At 36.4% G+C, this 17,485-nt stretch overlaps 1 protein-coding gene across 6 annotated transcripts in view; it reads right to left on the reverse strand.

Annotated features, from left to right (window-relative positions):
- The window catches only part of Atxn2 (ataxin 2), a 108,097-nt gene that overhangs the window by 40,948 nt on the left and 49,664 nt on the right, over positions 1–17,485 (reverse strand). For all 6 annotated transcript variants that reach the window (XM_034636777.2, XM_034636778.2, XM_071616868.1 and 3 more), the window contains exon 6: positions 1,234–1,358. In XM_034636777.2, coding sequence (XP_034492668.2) covers positions 1,234–1,358 — 125 coding nt within the window. The remainder of the gene's footprint in view (positions 1–1,233; positions 1,359–17,485) is intronic.

A 17,485-nucleotide genomic window follows, 5' to 3' on the forward strand; every position in this document is an offset into this window, starting at 1 on the left:
CATTGGCAGTGTCCCCCCCACCCCAGTTTGAAAATTAATTAACAATATATTAGTTAGTGAATTTCTGGCTTTATAACTAAAAGGCCCTAGTTATAATTACTAAGTTATTATGTCTTAAAACATTTAATACAGATACTCTGTTGTCAACGGAAGACTATTGGAATCAAATTTTGCAACCCAAACATTCGCCAACACTTTCTATCTCTATAATCTTTTTATCCTAAAGATAAGAGTCTGTTAAGCATTTGATTTGTAGATGGTGTACTGGAGAAAAGCAAAAATAACATGTTGCAAGAGGCATCTTAGATATAGGCTTTTTTTATGGAGAATGATTTTGATGTGTGGGTGCGCGCGCACGCAGTGGTGGCACTAGACATTGGATCCAGGGGCGCTCTACCACTGAGGTACAGCCCAGCCCCTCCCTTTATATTATATTGAGACAGGGTCTCACTACGTTGTCCACGCTGGCCTTGATTCAGCAATCTTCCTTGCCTCAGTCTGCCAAGTAACCAGGATTATAGGAGTGTACCTCAGTACATGGCCAGAGAATGATCGCAATTTAAGACCAAAAATTTTACTTAATACTTTAATTATAATGTAACCTAATTATTTATCTTAATAATGAGTACCTTTTCTCTTCCTCAGACAAGAAGCTTAAAATGTTCAGCTTCCACCTCATCTCTAGGTAATGTCAACAGACAATGAAGATACCATCTCCTTACGTTGCCTTATTCTGCAGGGTGTTCAAAGCAAAACACACTGGCATTTCTCATGGTTTCCACTTTAAATCTGTAAGTTGCTTATTATCTTTTAATTATAAGGAAATAATAAATGAACACAAGAATAGATTACACCCTGCTTAGCCCTCACAAATAAATTAATAAACAGGCTGAGGATATTGCTCAGTGGTAAAGCACTCGCCTAGCATGCGTGGGTTACTAGGTTCAATCCCCAGCACTGTAAAGTAGAAGTAGTAATAGTAGAAAAAGTAGTAGTACAAGTAGAAAAAGTAGTAGTAGTAATAGTAGCAGTAGTAGTAGTGGTGGTAAATAAACATTTTTCCTTATTCTTTATTTATTGCCTGGGACAAAGTCTCTATTTACATAACAACAGCTGCTCCAAATATATTCTTTACAATAACAAAAACATATGTAAATTAAAAATAAGTGATAGGATGAATGAATGAATACCACACTGACCACAGTCTGATAACCAAACAAAGATATTACTTACTACGTCGTTTTCCAAAGCCTCCAGTTCTTCGCTGGTTGAGAGTTCACCTGCATCCCAGGGCTCCAGGTCCTTCTCTTTGTGTTCACCATTCACTTTAGCACTGATAGCAGAGTCAGTAAAAGCATCTGTAAAGAATGGTTTTGGCTGAATGATCATACAACTGGATAACAGGCTACAGTTATATGCATCAATTATCAACAAAGATGTAGGATTTAAAAAAAAAATTTGGAAGTGAATTTCTGATAAAGAAATAACATTCATTAAACAGTGTGCTTTCGAACAATTCAGTAAATACCACAAATGATTATTAATAAAGGCATTTTCTTCAATTTTAAACCAAGAAACATTTTAATATACTCACATAATTCCTTAAATTATATTAAAGATAATTCAAGTGACACATAAAATTCCCACCATCTATTTAAACTAAGATTTCTTGTTTAATGGCTACTAACTAATATACCTTCAGAGTACTTGCAGTCAAATACATATAGACATATTTTTTTAACTTTCTAAATCCACATGTATACGCAGAGGTTGGTATCCAAACATACTCTTGCCAACAGTAAATTTAACTATTTGAAGTGGCTCCTCCTTTCCTAGAATTCACTTTTCCTGATACCACTTTGTTATAAAGCTCAGGCTGTATACCGTTACCTGTCTCCAGAAAATTCAGACAGGCCTACCTACACTTCCTTTTAAAGTATTCTCACTTACTTGTGTCCTATTCTACTCTGCTAGTGTTTCTGAGGAATACTGCCTTGTGAGAGCAGCATGACATCCATATGTTCAGCTGACCATACTACAATCTGGCAAAAGTTAAAAAGTTGACAGTGGGCCCAACTTAAGCTAAATAGTGGTAGAAAATGCTTTATAGACATTCATTTGCATTTAAATACTTAGACCTATAAGGTGGGACCTACCACAAGCTACCAGTAATAATTCTGATGTGGCTCTGCTGAAAAGAATAGGCCCCCAGTCATTGTGCCCTCACCCTTACTAAAAGTTGTCCCAAAGAGGAGGGGATGCTTTAACAGCCTAATGCACCCAATTTTCCCTCTAAAGAAACAATTCCAGAGGGATTTTTGATTTGGTAATGCTTCTATAATAGTCTTTTCCTAATGATCAAGGTGATGCCAAAATTTTAAAAATTGAGCAAGCCAACTGAGGCAGGGCATTCCAAGATTAGCTAACTCTCATTCCAAACTAAGGATGGGTAAGAAAAGGAGTGTGTACATACACACCAGGGAATAAAATCATCATTGCACCTATGGGCTTTGCTGCCATCTTCACAGCAGCATTGTCATTGCTGCTAGCAATTACTGAAGCCAAAAATGTGCAGAGGGAGATCCCCAGAGTAGCAGGTCTCAGATGGGGACTGGACAAAACATTCACTGGAAAACAACTACACTTTGGAAACACTATTTTCCCAACACCTCATCTTCAGTTGGAAGCCAGAGATGTCATGGCTCTAAAAACCTAACCTTATTTGACACTAGCCTGAATCAAGCCCTATACTACATCATCTTAAAGTTATAGGAATTCCTTGTAAAAATTAATTTGCCCGTGTGTATATTCAAGAATATTAAATATTTCAAGGAAACAGCAAATAATAACCTTCATTAGTACCCTGAAATTTCTTTAATTTTCACCAGAATACAAAGAATACTAGACTATAGGAAAATGTAAAACCAGTCAACATGACTATTAATGTATATAGGACCCTGTTAATGCTTTCACCACACTAGTTTTTGAAAAGTTTATGTTCGAGTGAATAAAGCATTTATTTAGTTAGAAACAGCATAAAAAGGGCTGGGGATGTGGCTCAAGCGGTAGCGCGCTCGCCTGGCATGCATGCGGCCCGGGTTCGATCCTCAGCACCACATACAAACAAAGATGTTGTGTCCGCCAAAAACTAAAAAATAAATATTAAAAAATTCTCTCTCTCTCACTCTCACACACTCTCTCTTAAAAAAAAAAAGAAACAGCATAAAAAGTTAATGCTTTTAATTCCAGAAATTAAAGCTCAAAGCAGCTAGAGTTTTATGAAACCAAAATAGACTTTTTCTGATTGCTGTGTGTGGGGTGGGGAAGGAAGAGAGGGGGAAGTATTTAAAAAAGACTGTGGACTGAGCAGAGCAAAGCTGTTTTCAAATGAAAAGATCCAAGCACACAAAACAAAATGAATAGTTTAATTCTACTTTTATGATATGATTCTAAACAACATCAAAAAAGGATCCCCAGACTGGCAAGCATGGTGGCAACACTTACAAATACAGCAGGAACAGGAGAATGGCAACTTCAAGGCTGGCCTGTGCAACTTGGCAAGACCTTATCTCAAAATAAAAAACACTCAGTGGTAGAGAGCTTCCCCTGGATACAGTCCTCAGATGGGAGCCAATGTGGACGGGAGCAAGTGTCTAAAACCTTAATGAACCAGGCTTTACTCTGCTGACCACAATTTAGGTTGTATCAAGAGGCCATCATTAGGTGAGATAGCACATTCCTGTAATTTCAGTGGCTCGGGAGGCTGAGGCAAGAGGACCGTGACTTCAAAGTCAGCCTCGGTAACTCAGTGAGACCTTGTCCCTAAATTAAAAATGCAAAAAAAGGGCTGGGGATGTGGCTCAGTGGTTAAGCGACCCTGGGTTCAATCCCCAGTACCCCCCGCCAAAAAAAAAGAGGCCAATATTAGGTGACTTGTTTTTTTCAATTCTACATTTTTATCTTAAAATCTTCTGTTAACAATATCAATCTTATAAAGAAATCAACTACTATTATGCTATAACTTAGAAATGGGGGAAGGGAAAATATGAAAGTATAATTCTATAAAGGATATGTTCCTTGATTTTTAAAATTTTCCCCAAAGTAGGTCCTTTTTAAAAGATAAGTGAAAGATGGGCCAGAGTGGAGCATCAGCACAAAATGAGATGACAGTGGCAGTTGCTAGGTTGTTAAGTATCTTATTTAAGGCCAACACAGTGTCATGAACTAGAAGGAAGAAAGGCCTTGGTGTTCCATTCTACACTGTTACCAATATCCACTAGTGCAAACTCTGATTTATTTTATAATTATAAAATAAAATACTAGACATTTGTTAACAGCTTTTTTTTTTAGTTTTAAAAAAACACTGATGATATTAAATAGCACAATGTTGAAACCAGATTACTGCAAAGTTCAAAAAATCAATTGGCTATATTCTAATCGTTAAGTTGTGGGAATTTGCATGCAAACTATATCCATGCTATAAGTCACAGTCTATTAAATTTCCATTATTCTCTATGGCAAGAAACAAAAGCATTATAAGAGCAAGATGCAAAAATACAAAGTGAATGTTAGAAAAATGTTACCTGTTTCTGAAGGAACTATAGGTATAGAAAACAAAAAAAAGGAAAAACAATAAAAATTATCAAATGAGACAAAAGACAAGGATTTAGTTCTTTCTGTACTTTATTCCCTGACTTAGAAACTTCCAATTTCCAAAAACCTCTACACTAGAGGGTGAGGAAAGGTGTAAGATTACAATCCCCCTCCCCAATGGTACCCCCACGGTGGGCAGGCTCTCAACACCCTGGCTCCACTCTGATTCTAGACAGAACCTAGCCATTCTGGGACAGAGATGCCATCTGGTGGTAGTCAAGAAGACATGACTAAACCACTCCGCTACCTTTCTTGGGTATCCCCCATTCCATGCACTGGTCTTGAACCTTTCCTCTTTTACTGCTCATATAATTATGCTGCTGAAAGATCATTCAAGCTTGTCTCAGAATTTTTTAAAGGGCTCGAATCCAGAGACTCAGAAGGATCACAAGTTCAAGGCCAGCCTCAGCAACTTAGTGAGAATCTATTTCAAAATGAAAATTAAAGGGCTGGAGATAAAGCTCACTGGTAATGCTCCTCTCAGTTCAATCCCAATCCCCTGTACCACTCCCCCTGTTCCTCAAGAGTAGACAAATAAGTAAAATGATTTTGAAGTGTTTCATATAAATTTACATATATACAACTATAAAAATAACATAAATTAGATGAAACAATCATTAACATTAGAAATCACAAATGTTATTCCAGAAAGAGCTTCAAAGTCCTTTACTACCCATTTCATCTCAATTAAATTTGCTTTCCTCAAACACTGAAATTCTAGATAAGAAAACACTTAAATTTTATTTTAATCAATTATTACGGTGGGATTTTTTTCTACAACCTTTAAAAACATTTTCTCATCATACATTATCAGAGTTCTTGCCTAGCATGCATTAGGGTCTGTGTTTGATCCCAAGCACCACAGGGGGTGGGGGTCTGTAAGCCAAGTGCAATGGCACACGCCTTTCTAATTCCAGCTACTTGAGAGACTGAGGCAGGAGGACAACTGAGCCCAGTACTGAGGAACAAATGTATGCAAAAATTTTCTGCACAGTATACAAGTCCACAGGCTTCCCCAGAGAAGAGGGACTATGTGTTAGAGGAGAGATATTTTTTTTTTAAATTACATATACAACTGTTCTAACTACATTATTACAGCAAGAGCATAAACTATGTTATATAGATAATATTAAAGAACAGCATAAAGAAACAAGTTGAGGATAAGGAACCAGATATAGATTAAAATAATAAAACCAAAGGCACAAGTAAAAGCACTACCACAAGTAGAGGCAGAAGTAGAACTACCATGACAAGAGAACTGCAGGGAGCTGGGGCCCAGGGAGTTTTTGGATTAGGGATTCTTATCCTTTTTTTAATCCAGGGATCCCTTTGGCATTTTGGGGAAATCTATGGAACCATATTCAGAATGTATTTAAATGCATAAGAGACAGAAAATCAATAGAGACCAATTATAATAAAATGCAATTATCAAAATCTAAAACAAATTTTGTGGCACAGTAATATGTATACTTCTTTATTAAGGCACTAAATAATAAGATCTAACAAGAGATGATCTAATGACTACTATAATTTTTTAAAGGTGATGAACATAAATAAATCTGAGATGTCCACAGGATCAAGTGATAAGAAGCTTTTCAGTTGCAGGCACCAATACTACTATTGGTTTGTTGCCTACATTTATAATGGGAAGAAATGCTAAATTTCACTCAAAGTTTAGCAAAATTAAAAGTGCTTTGTTGTTGTTGTTTTAAATCCACATTCATCATTCCCCAAATCATGTTCTAACAAGCAGAAAGAGAAGGTAACCTGCTAAGGAAAAGTAAACAAAGGAGATGGAATAAGGGACTAGACAGGATGGTCATTAAGTTGCAGAAACAGGTAAAAAAGGTCTGCTGATCTCTCTGGAAGCTCCAACAAGAGCTAGACAAACTATCTAGCATTCTCCTGAGACTTTCTCCAGCCACATTCAGCAGGCTGGCTATAGTAGTTGTCAGGAGTTTAAAAATGAAACAGGCAGCCAGGCACAATGGCATATGCCTTTAATTCCACAGACTCAGAAGGTTGCAGCTGGAGGATCACAAGTTCAAAGCCAGCCTCAGCAACTTAGTGCGAATCTATTTCAAAATGAAGAGAAGCATTCACAAGTGATGACAGTCATGCAAACAGGCTGCTACAGTGGAAAGGAGATGAAAGAGACTATAGTAACAGAACTTAGAGCTATGTTGTCATAGGAATAGTGTTTTATTCCAAATCAGCAATCTGAAAAAAAATTCTGGAACACCTACTATTTGCAAACTAGTATCTGAAGGCACTACAGGAAACTTGAATACATTCCAAAGATACATACTCCTGTTTTAAATACCAAATGTTAGAAAGTTACAATATAAAATATACTAAGCAACAGAACTTGCCTATTAAAAAATGCAGGAGAAAATATTGTCTATTTTGAAATGACCATGACTATTTTCTCACTGATTACAATTCTGGGCCTATCAAGCAAAAACTATTTACTACAAATATAGGAAGTGGTTTGATACACTATTGAGATGACAATTATATAACCATAAAATTCAAGTCTTTGAGATTAAATCCATAAAAGTCAGTCTTACAGTTTTTTGTTCAAGAAAATTTGAATGAATCAGGAAGAGCTAAAGCATCAACACAAATCATAACTCATCCTGACTTTACACATGACAGGGCAGGGTCAGGAAGCCAGGTTGGGTAGCACATTTCCTACCAAACAGAAGAGCCTTCTCTACTTTTAATCTCTTTGCCCGGGATAAAATTCTGGATCAAACACCAATACCTTACAGTAATTTGGAGAGGGGGTAGGGAGGGAGGGAGGGAGGAAGAAATGGGGATTTCTTCCTCGAATTACTGGCATGGGTGACTTTGTCAAAAATCAACCTACCGGGCTGGGATATAGCTCAGTTGGAGAGTGCTTGCCTCTCATGCACAAGGCCCTGGGTTTAATCACCAGGCACCAACAACAACAACAAAAAAAAAAAAAAAAAAAAAAAAAAAAAATCAGCCTACTTACTATGTTACTATGTATCACTATGATGATGCTTTTTTTTTTAAGTCATTGGTGTAAATAGAATAAAAGCCCTTAGTGACAAAATTATCACTTCCATCACTTCCCAATACACAGAGACATTAGAATAAAGAACACTGGTAAATAAAGTGAAGTGGCACCTCACAACATCATACAGAATAAGACAGGCTACATGAGAAAATTAAGAACAAAAAGTCAACCAGCCAAATCATCAAATTTTAAACAAAATTTTAAGTAATCTATAAAATATTCTTCTTTATTTTGCAGTACAAGGGAGCAGGGTAAGGATTATCAAACCCAGGTCTTTGAGCATGCTAAGCAAGCCCTTTACCACTGAGCCACATCTCCAGCCCTAAGAAAATACTTTATCTTAATACAACAGGATGTTGTTTTCCAAACAGAGAACAAGCTAATCATCACTTCAACTCTCAAGACACTCAATATGGAAAATAAATTTTCTGACTCAAAGAAGGAATTCACAGTGAGAAAATAGATAAATAAATCTCTAAGGTATGTTGCCTTTTTTAATCATAAAAATTTTCTATTATATATTCTTATTACTTTATTTTTATGTGGGGCTAAGGATCAGATTTTTATCATGTATACAAATCACTGTGACACTGTGAGGATATGACATTTGGTTATATGGGAATAAAGACTACCTGGCAACAGAGGCAACAGGGGTGTCCAGTTATTTATTTATTTAAACAAAGCCTACACAATTCAAAATGAATCAGTTTTGGGCTGGGGCTCCAGATCAGTGGCAGAATACTTGCCTAGCATGTGTGAGGCACTGGGTTCAATCTTAAGCAAATCAAAAAACAAGTAAAATAAAGGCATTCTGTCCATCTACAACTACAAAAAAATAATGCAGCAGTTTAAAAAACTAGGAGATGAATAGGATTCTCTCTTTGTGAGAGCTATACACAACTTAACTCTGAGAAAAATGTCATTGTTCTCTGCTTTCCGACAACAAAATAACAGCGAGTCCCCTGAAAAAGCACCTTCCTGAGCAACAAGCCTCTGCAGGAGGTAGCCAGTATATCATGTTAAGGACCTACAGGCCAGCCTAAATATCAACTACCCGGTTTTGGGGTTTTTTTTGTTTTTTTTTTTTTTTTTTTTTGGTACTGGAGATTGAACCCAGGAACTCTATACCACTGAGCTACACTCCTAGACCTTTTAATTTTTTACTCTAAGACAGGGTCTCACCAAGTTGCTGAGGCTGGCCTTGAACTTGCAATCCTCTTGCCTCAGTCTCCTGACACAGCAAGAAGCAACTGATGTATTTCAAAAAAACTTATTGTTTTCTAGTCAGAATCAAATCAAACCAACAGAATCTTTCTGTTTTACTCCTTTCTCAGATCTGACCTAGATAGCCATTTGACCAAAGTCAGGAAAGAATCAATTGATATGGAAAAGCAACCCCAATATGCTATTCTCTTTAAAAATACAATACGCCATTTTAAAGTGTCTCTGCTTCTCTTATGGAGCCAAAGGGAAAAGCCTAGAATCTGACTAGGAAACAGGACAAAAATCTCGATCAATGTACTATGCAGTAAGTTCAAGGCAGCACAGGATCCCCAAAGTAAAGGACCAAACTAACTTTTCAGATGATAGGATATTTGATTGGAAGCTTAAAAAATGCTTAGGGTCTAAGGGTACAATAAAGTGGGCTGCCTAACAACATGCTCAAGGCCTTGGGTTTCATCCCCAGCATCCTTCCATCCAAGTGCTTCCAGACAGTAGTTCTCTCTAGGAAGTACCAATTTGCACCAAAAGGCACGAATAACAGAGAAAGATAATTTTCTTCCTATGTAAATGATTAAATTTCAAAATATTATGATAAAGTAAGGTAAAAATTTTTAAATCTTTGAGAGACAAACATTCTACCTAATAAAAAAGCAGTAGATCTATTTTCCCTAGTAATAAAATCCATGAGATGTGCATATTGGATTATTTACTTAAAATTTAAAGGAAAGTGTTTTTTTTTTTTTTTTCTTTTTTTTATATTTATTTTTTAGTTATGGGTGGACACAGCATCATTGTTTGTATGTGGTGCTGAGGATCAATGCTGGGCCTCACGCATGCCAGGCGAGCATGCTACCACTTGAGCCACATCCCCAGCCCCTAAAGGAAAGTGTTTTTAAGATGAGTTATATCACCTTGATTCATCAATATAACATAATGGCACTGTAATTAGTAATTTAACATTTTAAACCTAAATAAGCTAAACTAAAATTTGAGCTGAAATTATTCTAAAATGGTATCACTTAAAATGAAGTGAATATGACTTTTAAAAAAATCAACTAAATATATACATATTTTTAAAATTGTAAAGCCACAACCCAGGTTTCTTTGAACAATGTGAGTAGAGTATTGGCTTCACAGAATCAACTATACACAAAATTCTACAATAAAGCCTGAATGAAATAAAAGTAATAAAACCAAGACATACTATGGAAACCTACTTCATGCAGTTTGTGGTATTTAAAAAAGTGAACGATTCCTCAGAATAAAAGATTTCCAATTCCCACATTATCTCCAAAAAAGATCAAAAGAAATTCGAGGAAGGATGCTCTCTGAAATTAGCCTATTTTTTCAAAAGGTATGATTTTCAATTCAAAAGTTAAAGGAAAACAAAGCAATTCTAGCAGGGTATGATGGCATCTGCCTGTAATCTCAGTGACTTGGGAGGCTGAGGCAGTAGGATCGAAAGCTCAGAGCCAACCTGGACAACTTAACCAGAACCTACCTCTAATTAAAAAATAAAAACATGGGGTTGGGGCTAGGGCTGAGCAATAGTGGACTTGCCTGGCATGTGTGAGGCACTGGGTTCAATTCTCAGCACTGCATATAAATAAATAAAATAAAGGTCTATCAACAACTAAAAAGTAAAACTTAAAAAAAGGGGGGGGGGGGGGCTGGGGATGCAGATCAGTGGCAGAATGTACACTGGGCCCTGGGTTCAATCCCAGGTATTTAAATTTAAGGGGAGGGAGAAATAGGACAAAAAAGTAAATTCAGGAATATTTAGGAGTCAAAGAATAGGATACAGAACCTAAAATGTCAATAGTGCTAGCCAACCACATCACTCTTTTACAATTTACTCTCAAACTTTCAGGCAAAAGTGTTCCACAGAGCTGGGGTTATAGCTCAGTGGTAGAGCGCTTGCCTAGTATGTGTGAGGCAGTGGGTTCGATCCTTAGCACCACATATAAATCAATCTAATAAAGGTACAGTGTCCATCTACAAGTGAAAATATTTGGGGAAAAAAAAAAGTGTTCCAGAACAGGTTAAGGAAAGTAAAATTAGACATGAGTTCCAATTCTTACAGCTGTACAAACACATTTCTATCTCCCTAGCAAATATAGAAAACAAGATTCAGACATTTCATTTCTAACATAAAATCACAACTGTTCAGGTACACATGCTCATTTAATACTCTTTGCCAGAACTGAAATCTGGATAAAAAGGCTATTAATTACATTTGCAGTTAGACAGAACCAAAATTAAAATTAAGACAATTAACCCACATTCTTTCATTACTTAGTTTTGTTACTAAGACTCCACTGAGACTGTGTAAGGAAAGAGAAAAAAATAAATAAATAAAACCTGTCTACTGAAAACTGGATTCATCTGAATTATTCACCTACTAAGGAGTTCAGGGTGTAAGTGCATTTTCTAATTCCTGTACTATCACCAGGTAGATTAATCTTTCTCACTTTTACCATCCATCAAGTTGAGAGATTAAAAAAATCATATTCCACTGCTTTGAAACTACACTACTTTGCTTACTACTGCAGTATATTACTTTTCTGCATGAACACCAGTTATTTGTAAAGCTTTTATTCTATTTTTGCCAATCTGTAGCACATCTTCTAAAATGAATGGAATATATACTACTTTGCACATATCTAATTAGCTTTTTATAATCATAATACACACACCAATCTTTGACATTACAATTTTCTTTTCTAAAGGCTCTTCCCAACTCAAAATTATACAAATACATAAATGTGCTCTAGTATTTCTATAATTTGGGTTTTTTTTTTTTTTTTCTTTCTTTTTGGGGGATAATGGGGAGGGTGTCAGGGATTGAACCTACTAATAAGTTTCTGAGGCTAGCATCAAACTTGTAATCCCTGGGCTTCGATTGTAGCTCAGCAGTAAAAGCACTTGCCACGCATGTTAGCATGTTAGGCCCTGGGTTTGATCCTCAGCAGCACATAAAGTAAATAAAAGGTATTGTGTCCAACTACAGCTAAAAAATAAATACTGGGGGGTAAAAAATACCCCAAAACTTGCAATCCCCCTCCCTCAGCATCCTGAGTCATTGTGATTACAGGTGTGCACTTCCATGCCCAGCTAGCTTTGAGGGTTTTTCGATACTTCACTCTAATTGAGCTTTATTTAAAAAAAAAATAAAACTATCCATTTATTTATTTGTTTATTTATTTTTTTACGTGGTGCTGAGGCTTAAACCCAGTGCCTCGCACGTGCTAGGCAAGTGCTCTATCACTGAGCCACAACCTCAGCCCCTAATTGAGTTTTATTTTGATGATCACTGTGAAGTAGGAAATTGATTTCCCCCACATTGTGCAAACATCCTTTACTGAATAATTTATCTTACTCCAGATTTAAAGTGCTACCTTCATAATATATTAACAAAATACCCCCACAAATTTAGTCTGTTTTGGATTTGTTATTCTTTGCCTTTATTACAATTATGCTTTAATTCTAATACATCTTAGTATTTAGTATTTCGCCCTGAATCCTGTAAGAAAAAAAAAAAAACCTTCAAAATTCCTGGTAATACCTATAACCCCATAAACTTTAGAATCACACTGTCAATTTCTACAAAAATGGAGCTACTCTCTTTAGAGATTATTCTGAGAAGAACCAACAACTTCATAGTAATAAAATATTTCCATTCAAAGCACAAAGCGTGTTTCTCTCTTTAAGCAGAGCAACTTATATAATGCTTTTCATTTTCTCAGTGCTAAGGATCAAACCCAGGGTATCACAAATGCTCCACCACTGAGTCACATTCTGACATCCCATTTTATAGTATTCAAAATTTTCCACCTTAAATTCTGTTCCTACTGTGAATATTTTTCTTTATTGTTGTTTAGCTGATTATGACTGTTATGAAAAATCAGTAGCTTCCATATGTCTTAGACCAGGCCACCTTACTCTCACTGATACTAAGCAATATTTTTCCACTGTGTGTCCAAATAAATCTCTACTGTATGACATAGGTTTTTCTTTGCTTTTTGTCTTGTTTGGATTCACTGCTCTGACTTGAAAAACAGCAGAAAATTTCTATATGCTCTAAAATTGTACATATGATGCTGGGGACTGAATCCAGGGCCTTATGCATGTGAGGCAAGACTCTACCATCTGAGATATATTCCCAGCCCTACAATTCAATTTTAACAGAAGAATATTTTATCACTGAAATTTATTTAAAGCTTGCTTACTAGAATGGCAACTCCCAAGCCAACTCTCATTCCTTGCCACAGGCTACCTATAAATTCATCACATCCCTTTGGGCCTATCTACCACAGGCAACCTCAAAAGACAGGATGCCCATCCTGACCATTGCGTAACGTAAGAGGTGACTGCCTGACCAACTTTAGTACTTCCTGTCCCTCTACGGGGCCTAGGCACTCTTAGTTTCAATAATGTGCCTCCTCAGTTGTAGCATTATGGCCTGCCCACCCTAGTAGAGCACCATCCATCAGTGAATGTAGAACATGTTTGGATTCCTCAGAATCCAAAACTTCCCAGGCTAAAATCTGCTCTGGGATTTGCCTCGTCCTTAGATTACTGAAATGGCATTTCTAATGCCATACACTTCAGAAGAGATCCTTCTGTTATTGATTGCCCTATCAAGTCAAAAAAACCATAACAGTAGCTGGGCAAAGTGGTGTAGGCCTTTAATTTCGGTGGTTCAGGAGGCTAAGGCAAGAGGATCCCAAGTTCAAAGCCAGCCTTAGCAACTCAGCAAGACCCTTAATTTAGTGAGTCCCTGTTTCAAAAAATAAAAAGGGCTAGGGATTTGACTCAGTAGTTAAGTGCCCCTGGACTCAATCCCTAGTACCAAAAAAGTCAATCACAACAAAAATACAAGAATGTGCAAGGCCCTTGGTTCAATCTTCAGCACTACCAAAAAAAAAAAAAAAAGAAAAGAAAGAAAGAAAGTAAAGCACCAGAATAAAACAATTAGTAGAAATTTATTTTTCACTTACAAAAAAAAAGTGTTTTTTTTCCTTTGTGGTTGTAGATGAACAGAATACCTTTATTTTTATATGTTGCTGAGGATCAAACCCAGTGCCTCATACATGCTAGGCAAGTGCTCTACCACTGAGCCACAGCCACAGCCCCTTTCACTTTAATTATACCTTCACACTTCAATTTCCTTCAACTTTGTCCAACTACTGCTACAATCCATTCAACTCTTCACATCTTTGGATGTATTTGGAATTCAATGCCACTAAGTCCAGCATTCTATTTTTCTTGAATTCTTTCAACTTTGGTATCTGCAACTATGAAAATGCTAGAGCAGAGTTTTTTTTTTTATTGTTTGTTCAAAACATTACAAAGCTCCTGACATATCATATTTCATACATTTGATTCAAGTGGGTTATGAACTCCCATTTTTACCCCATATACAGATTGCAGAATCACATCGGTTACACATCCATGTTTTTACATATTGCCATATTAGTGACTGTTGTATTCTGCTAGAGCAGAGCTTTTTAACAAGGAGTACACAGACTCCCTCAGGGAACCATGAACACTATGAAATTAAAGGGGTGTGTGTGTGTGTTTTATTAAAGGTAAAGTTATACAGTCTTACAAGGTTCTCTTAAGAGATCCAATATAGTTTTGGGGTGTTTTTTTTTTTTTTTTTTGGTTTTTTGATACTGAGGATTGAACCCAGGGGTACTTCAAACATAAATAAATAAATATATATATATTTTTTAATTATCAATGAACCTTTATTTTATTTATTGATATGTGATGCTGAGAATTGAACCTTCACACATGCTAGGCAAGCACTCTGCCAATGAGCCACAACCCCAGCCCATACACCGTTTTATTTTTTGAGACAGAATCTTGCTGAGATGCTCAGGTTCTTGCTAAATTGCTGAGGCAGAACTCGAACTAGCAATGCTCCTGCCTCCACCTCTTGAGTCACTGGCATGAAAAGCAAGTGCCACTGTACCCAACACCAAAATAAATTTCTGTATAACATAACAATAAACATCCTCCAAACAAAATTCAATAAGTATTTGTTAGACAGCTATATTTATAAGACTGCTTAGCGCTTTCTCATCCCTTACATAAAATAGCGCTTCTTTAAAAACATGTTAAGACAGGCTGGGGCTGTAGCTCAGTGGTAGAGCACATGCCTAGCATGTGTGAGGCACTGGGTTTGATTCTCAACACCATATAAAAATAAATACATAAATAAAGGCACTGTGTCCATCTACAACTAAAAAGAATAAAAATTTTAAAAAACATGTTAAGAGGGCTGAGAGATTCAATGGTAGAGCACTTGCCTGTCATGACTGAGGCCCTGAGTTGGACCCTCAGGGCCACAAAAGGGGGGAGATAAAAAAAAAATTAGGACCCCCAATTTTTTAAAAAATTATTTTTATTTATTTATATGTGGTGTTGACAATTGAACCCAATGCCTCACACATGCTAGGTAATTGCTCTACTACTGAGCCACAACCCCAGTCCTACGACCCCAAATTTAATTTATTCAAAGACATTTATAGTGAGACCATACAACATTACAAAATATTATACGAGGCCATCAGAATTAAAAAGTTGCCAGGTGCAGCAGCTCACACCTGTAATACCAAGGGCTCGAGAGGCTGAGGCGGGAGGCTGAGACAGGAGGCTCATGATTTCAAAGCCAGCTTCAGCAATTTATCAAGGCCCTAAGCAACTTAACAAGACCCTGCCTCAAAGTAAAATATAAAAAGGGATGGGGATATAGCTCAGTGGTTAAGTGCCAGTGCCCCAAACAAACAAATAAATAAAGTATTCAAACACAAGAAACAAAGTATAATGAGAGAGAGAGAAACAAAATTATAACATACCTGGCATATGGGCCATGATACAGAAATGCTGAGGAAGGATCTTCCATGTGGCATAAAATCATGACAGCACATATAAATGAGTGTCATGTGGGCACAGAATGAAAACACTGGGAACACAAAACACATTCAAGAGCAGTATGAAGGAAAAGAAGCACAGGAATGAGGCAGGAAAGGAATGATCAATGAATACTAGAAATTACAAAAAAGTAGCCTCAGAAAGAAATTGCAGTCCATAGTATCAAGCACAGTAGTGAAGACTGAAAAGAAGTCTAAAGGACCTGGCACTTAGAGGTTCCTCAAACCTCAGCGTGTAGGATTAAGATGGATCCTTTTTTAGGATGAAAGGGGCTTCAGTAGGTTTCTAGTCTGAAGAGAAGAAGTAAGCAGAAAAAAAGAGGTTCAAGAGTCCAGTAACAGGACATACCAAAAAAAAAAGGTAAAAAAAAGGAACAAAATAAAGGGAATAATGACAATGTTGAGATTAAACATTCTTGTTACTAAAACCAGAGAAAAGAAAATAATGAAAATAAGAAGGAAGACAAATTTGTAGATGGGGAGGGAGAGGATAATTAATAATGGATATAATTTCCATTAACCAATTTTCTTATTATATTGATTTTTCACTAAATGTGACAGAGTCTGGTAAGTAAAAGTGATTCTTTTAGGGGTTAGGGTATAGCATATAACTCAGCAATGGAGAGCTTATCTAGTATGGGTAAGGCCCTGGGTTCAATCCTCAGCACCTTAAAAAAAAAAAAAAAGTACTCTTTGGACTAAATCCAATTAGGATAGTCATAAATAGGGAATCCAAAGATCCAATGAGACTACATAGTATAAGAAACATATATAGTATTATAAACATCATGTAGTACATAAATATATTATAAATATTATGAGTTTAGAACCATGAATTTAGGGAAAAAGCATGTTTTGTTATTTCACCAATATCAGTATAACATGTACTTTTCATCAGCCCTAATAGCCCCAATGCAGCAGGAAAAATGATCTAGGCCAAGGGTTGACAAAATCTTCTGTAAAATTTTTTTGGCTTTGCAAGTCCTATAGTCCTTTACAATGACCCAACTCTATCCCCATGGTATAAAAGCAGCCATCGAATGAACTTAGCTGTGTTACAACAAAATGTTATTTACTGATAAGTAGATCTGTTTGCTATTATGTAGGCTAAGAGCACTAACAAGGAAATGAAGCAGTAGGAAGAACAAGAAAGGAGAAGCAAGAGAACTACAATATAACTGAGTCAGCATAATTAAATAAAAAACAACATGAATAAAAGAGCACAAGGGGGCTGGGAGCATAGTTCAGCGGGACAGCTTATGCTTATTTGTATGTGTGAAGCCCTTGGTTTGATCCTCAAAAAAAAAAAAAAAATGGGGCTGGGGGAACAACTGGAAGAGCAGGAAAAAAGGGAGGGAAATACTAGAAAGTATAAATAGCAAGCACAGATAACAGGTCAACTTCAAGATAAAAAGATACAGAGACAAAGGCAGCCAAATGTCCTATAAAGCAGATGAAAAAATGTAGAGGAAAAAAAATCAGAGTATTCAGAATCTGCCTGCACTAGAATTTAAATAAAGTATAAAACATAAATTAATTTTCCAATGATAATCTTATGGGCCGTTCAATTATATGTGTGCTAAAGGGATTTACAGTTGATAAGAAAAGCTACTTTCATTTT

This window comes from Marmota flaviventris, chromosome 1 (assembly GCF_047511675.1).
Source record: "Marmota flaviventris isolate mMarFla1 chromosome 1, mMarFla1.hap1, whole genome shotgun sequence".
Classification (NCBI taxonomy): Eukaryota; Metazoa; Chordata; class Mammalia; order Rodentia; family Sciuridae; genus Marmota; species Marmota flaviventris.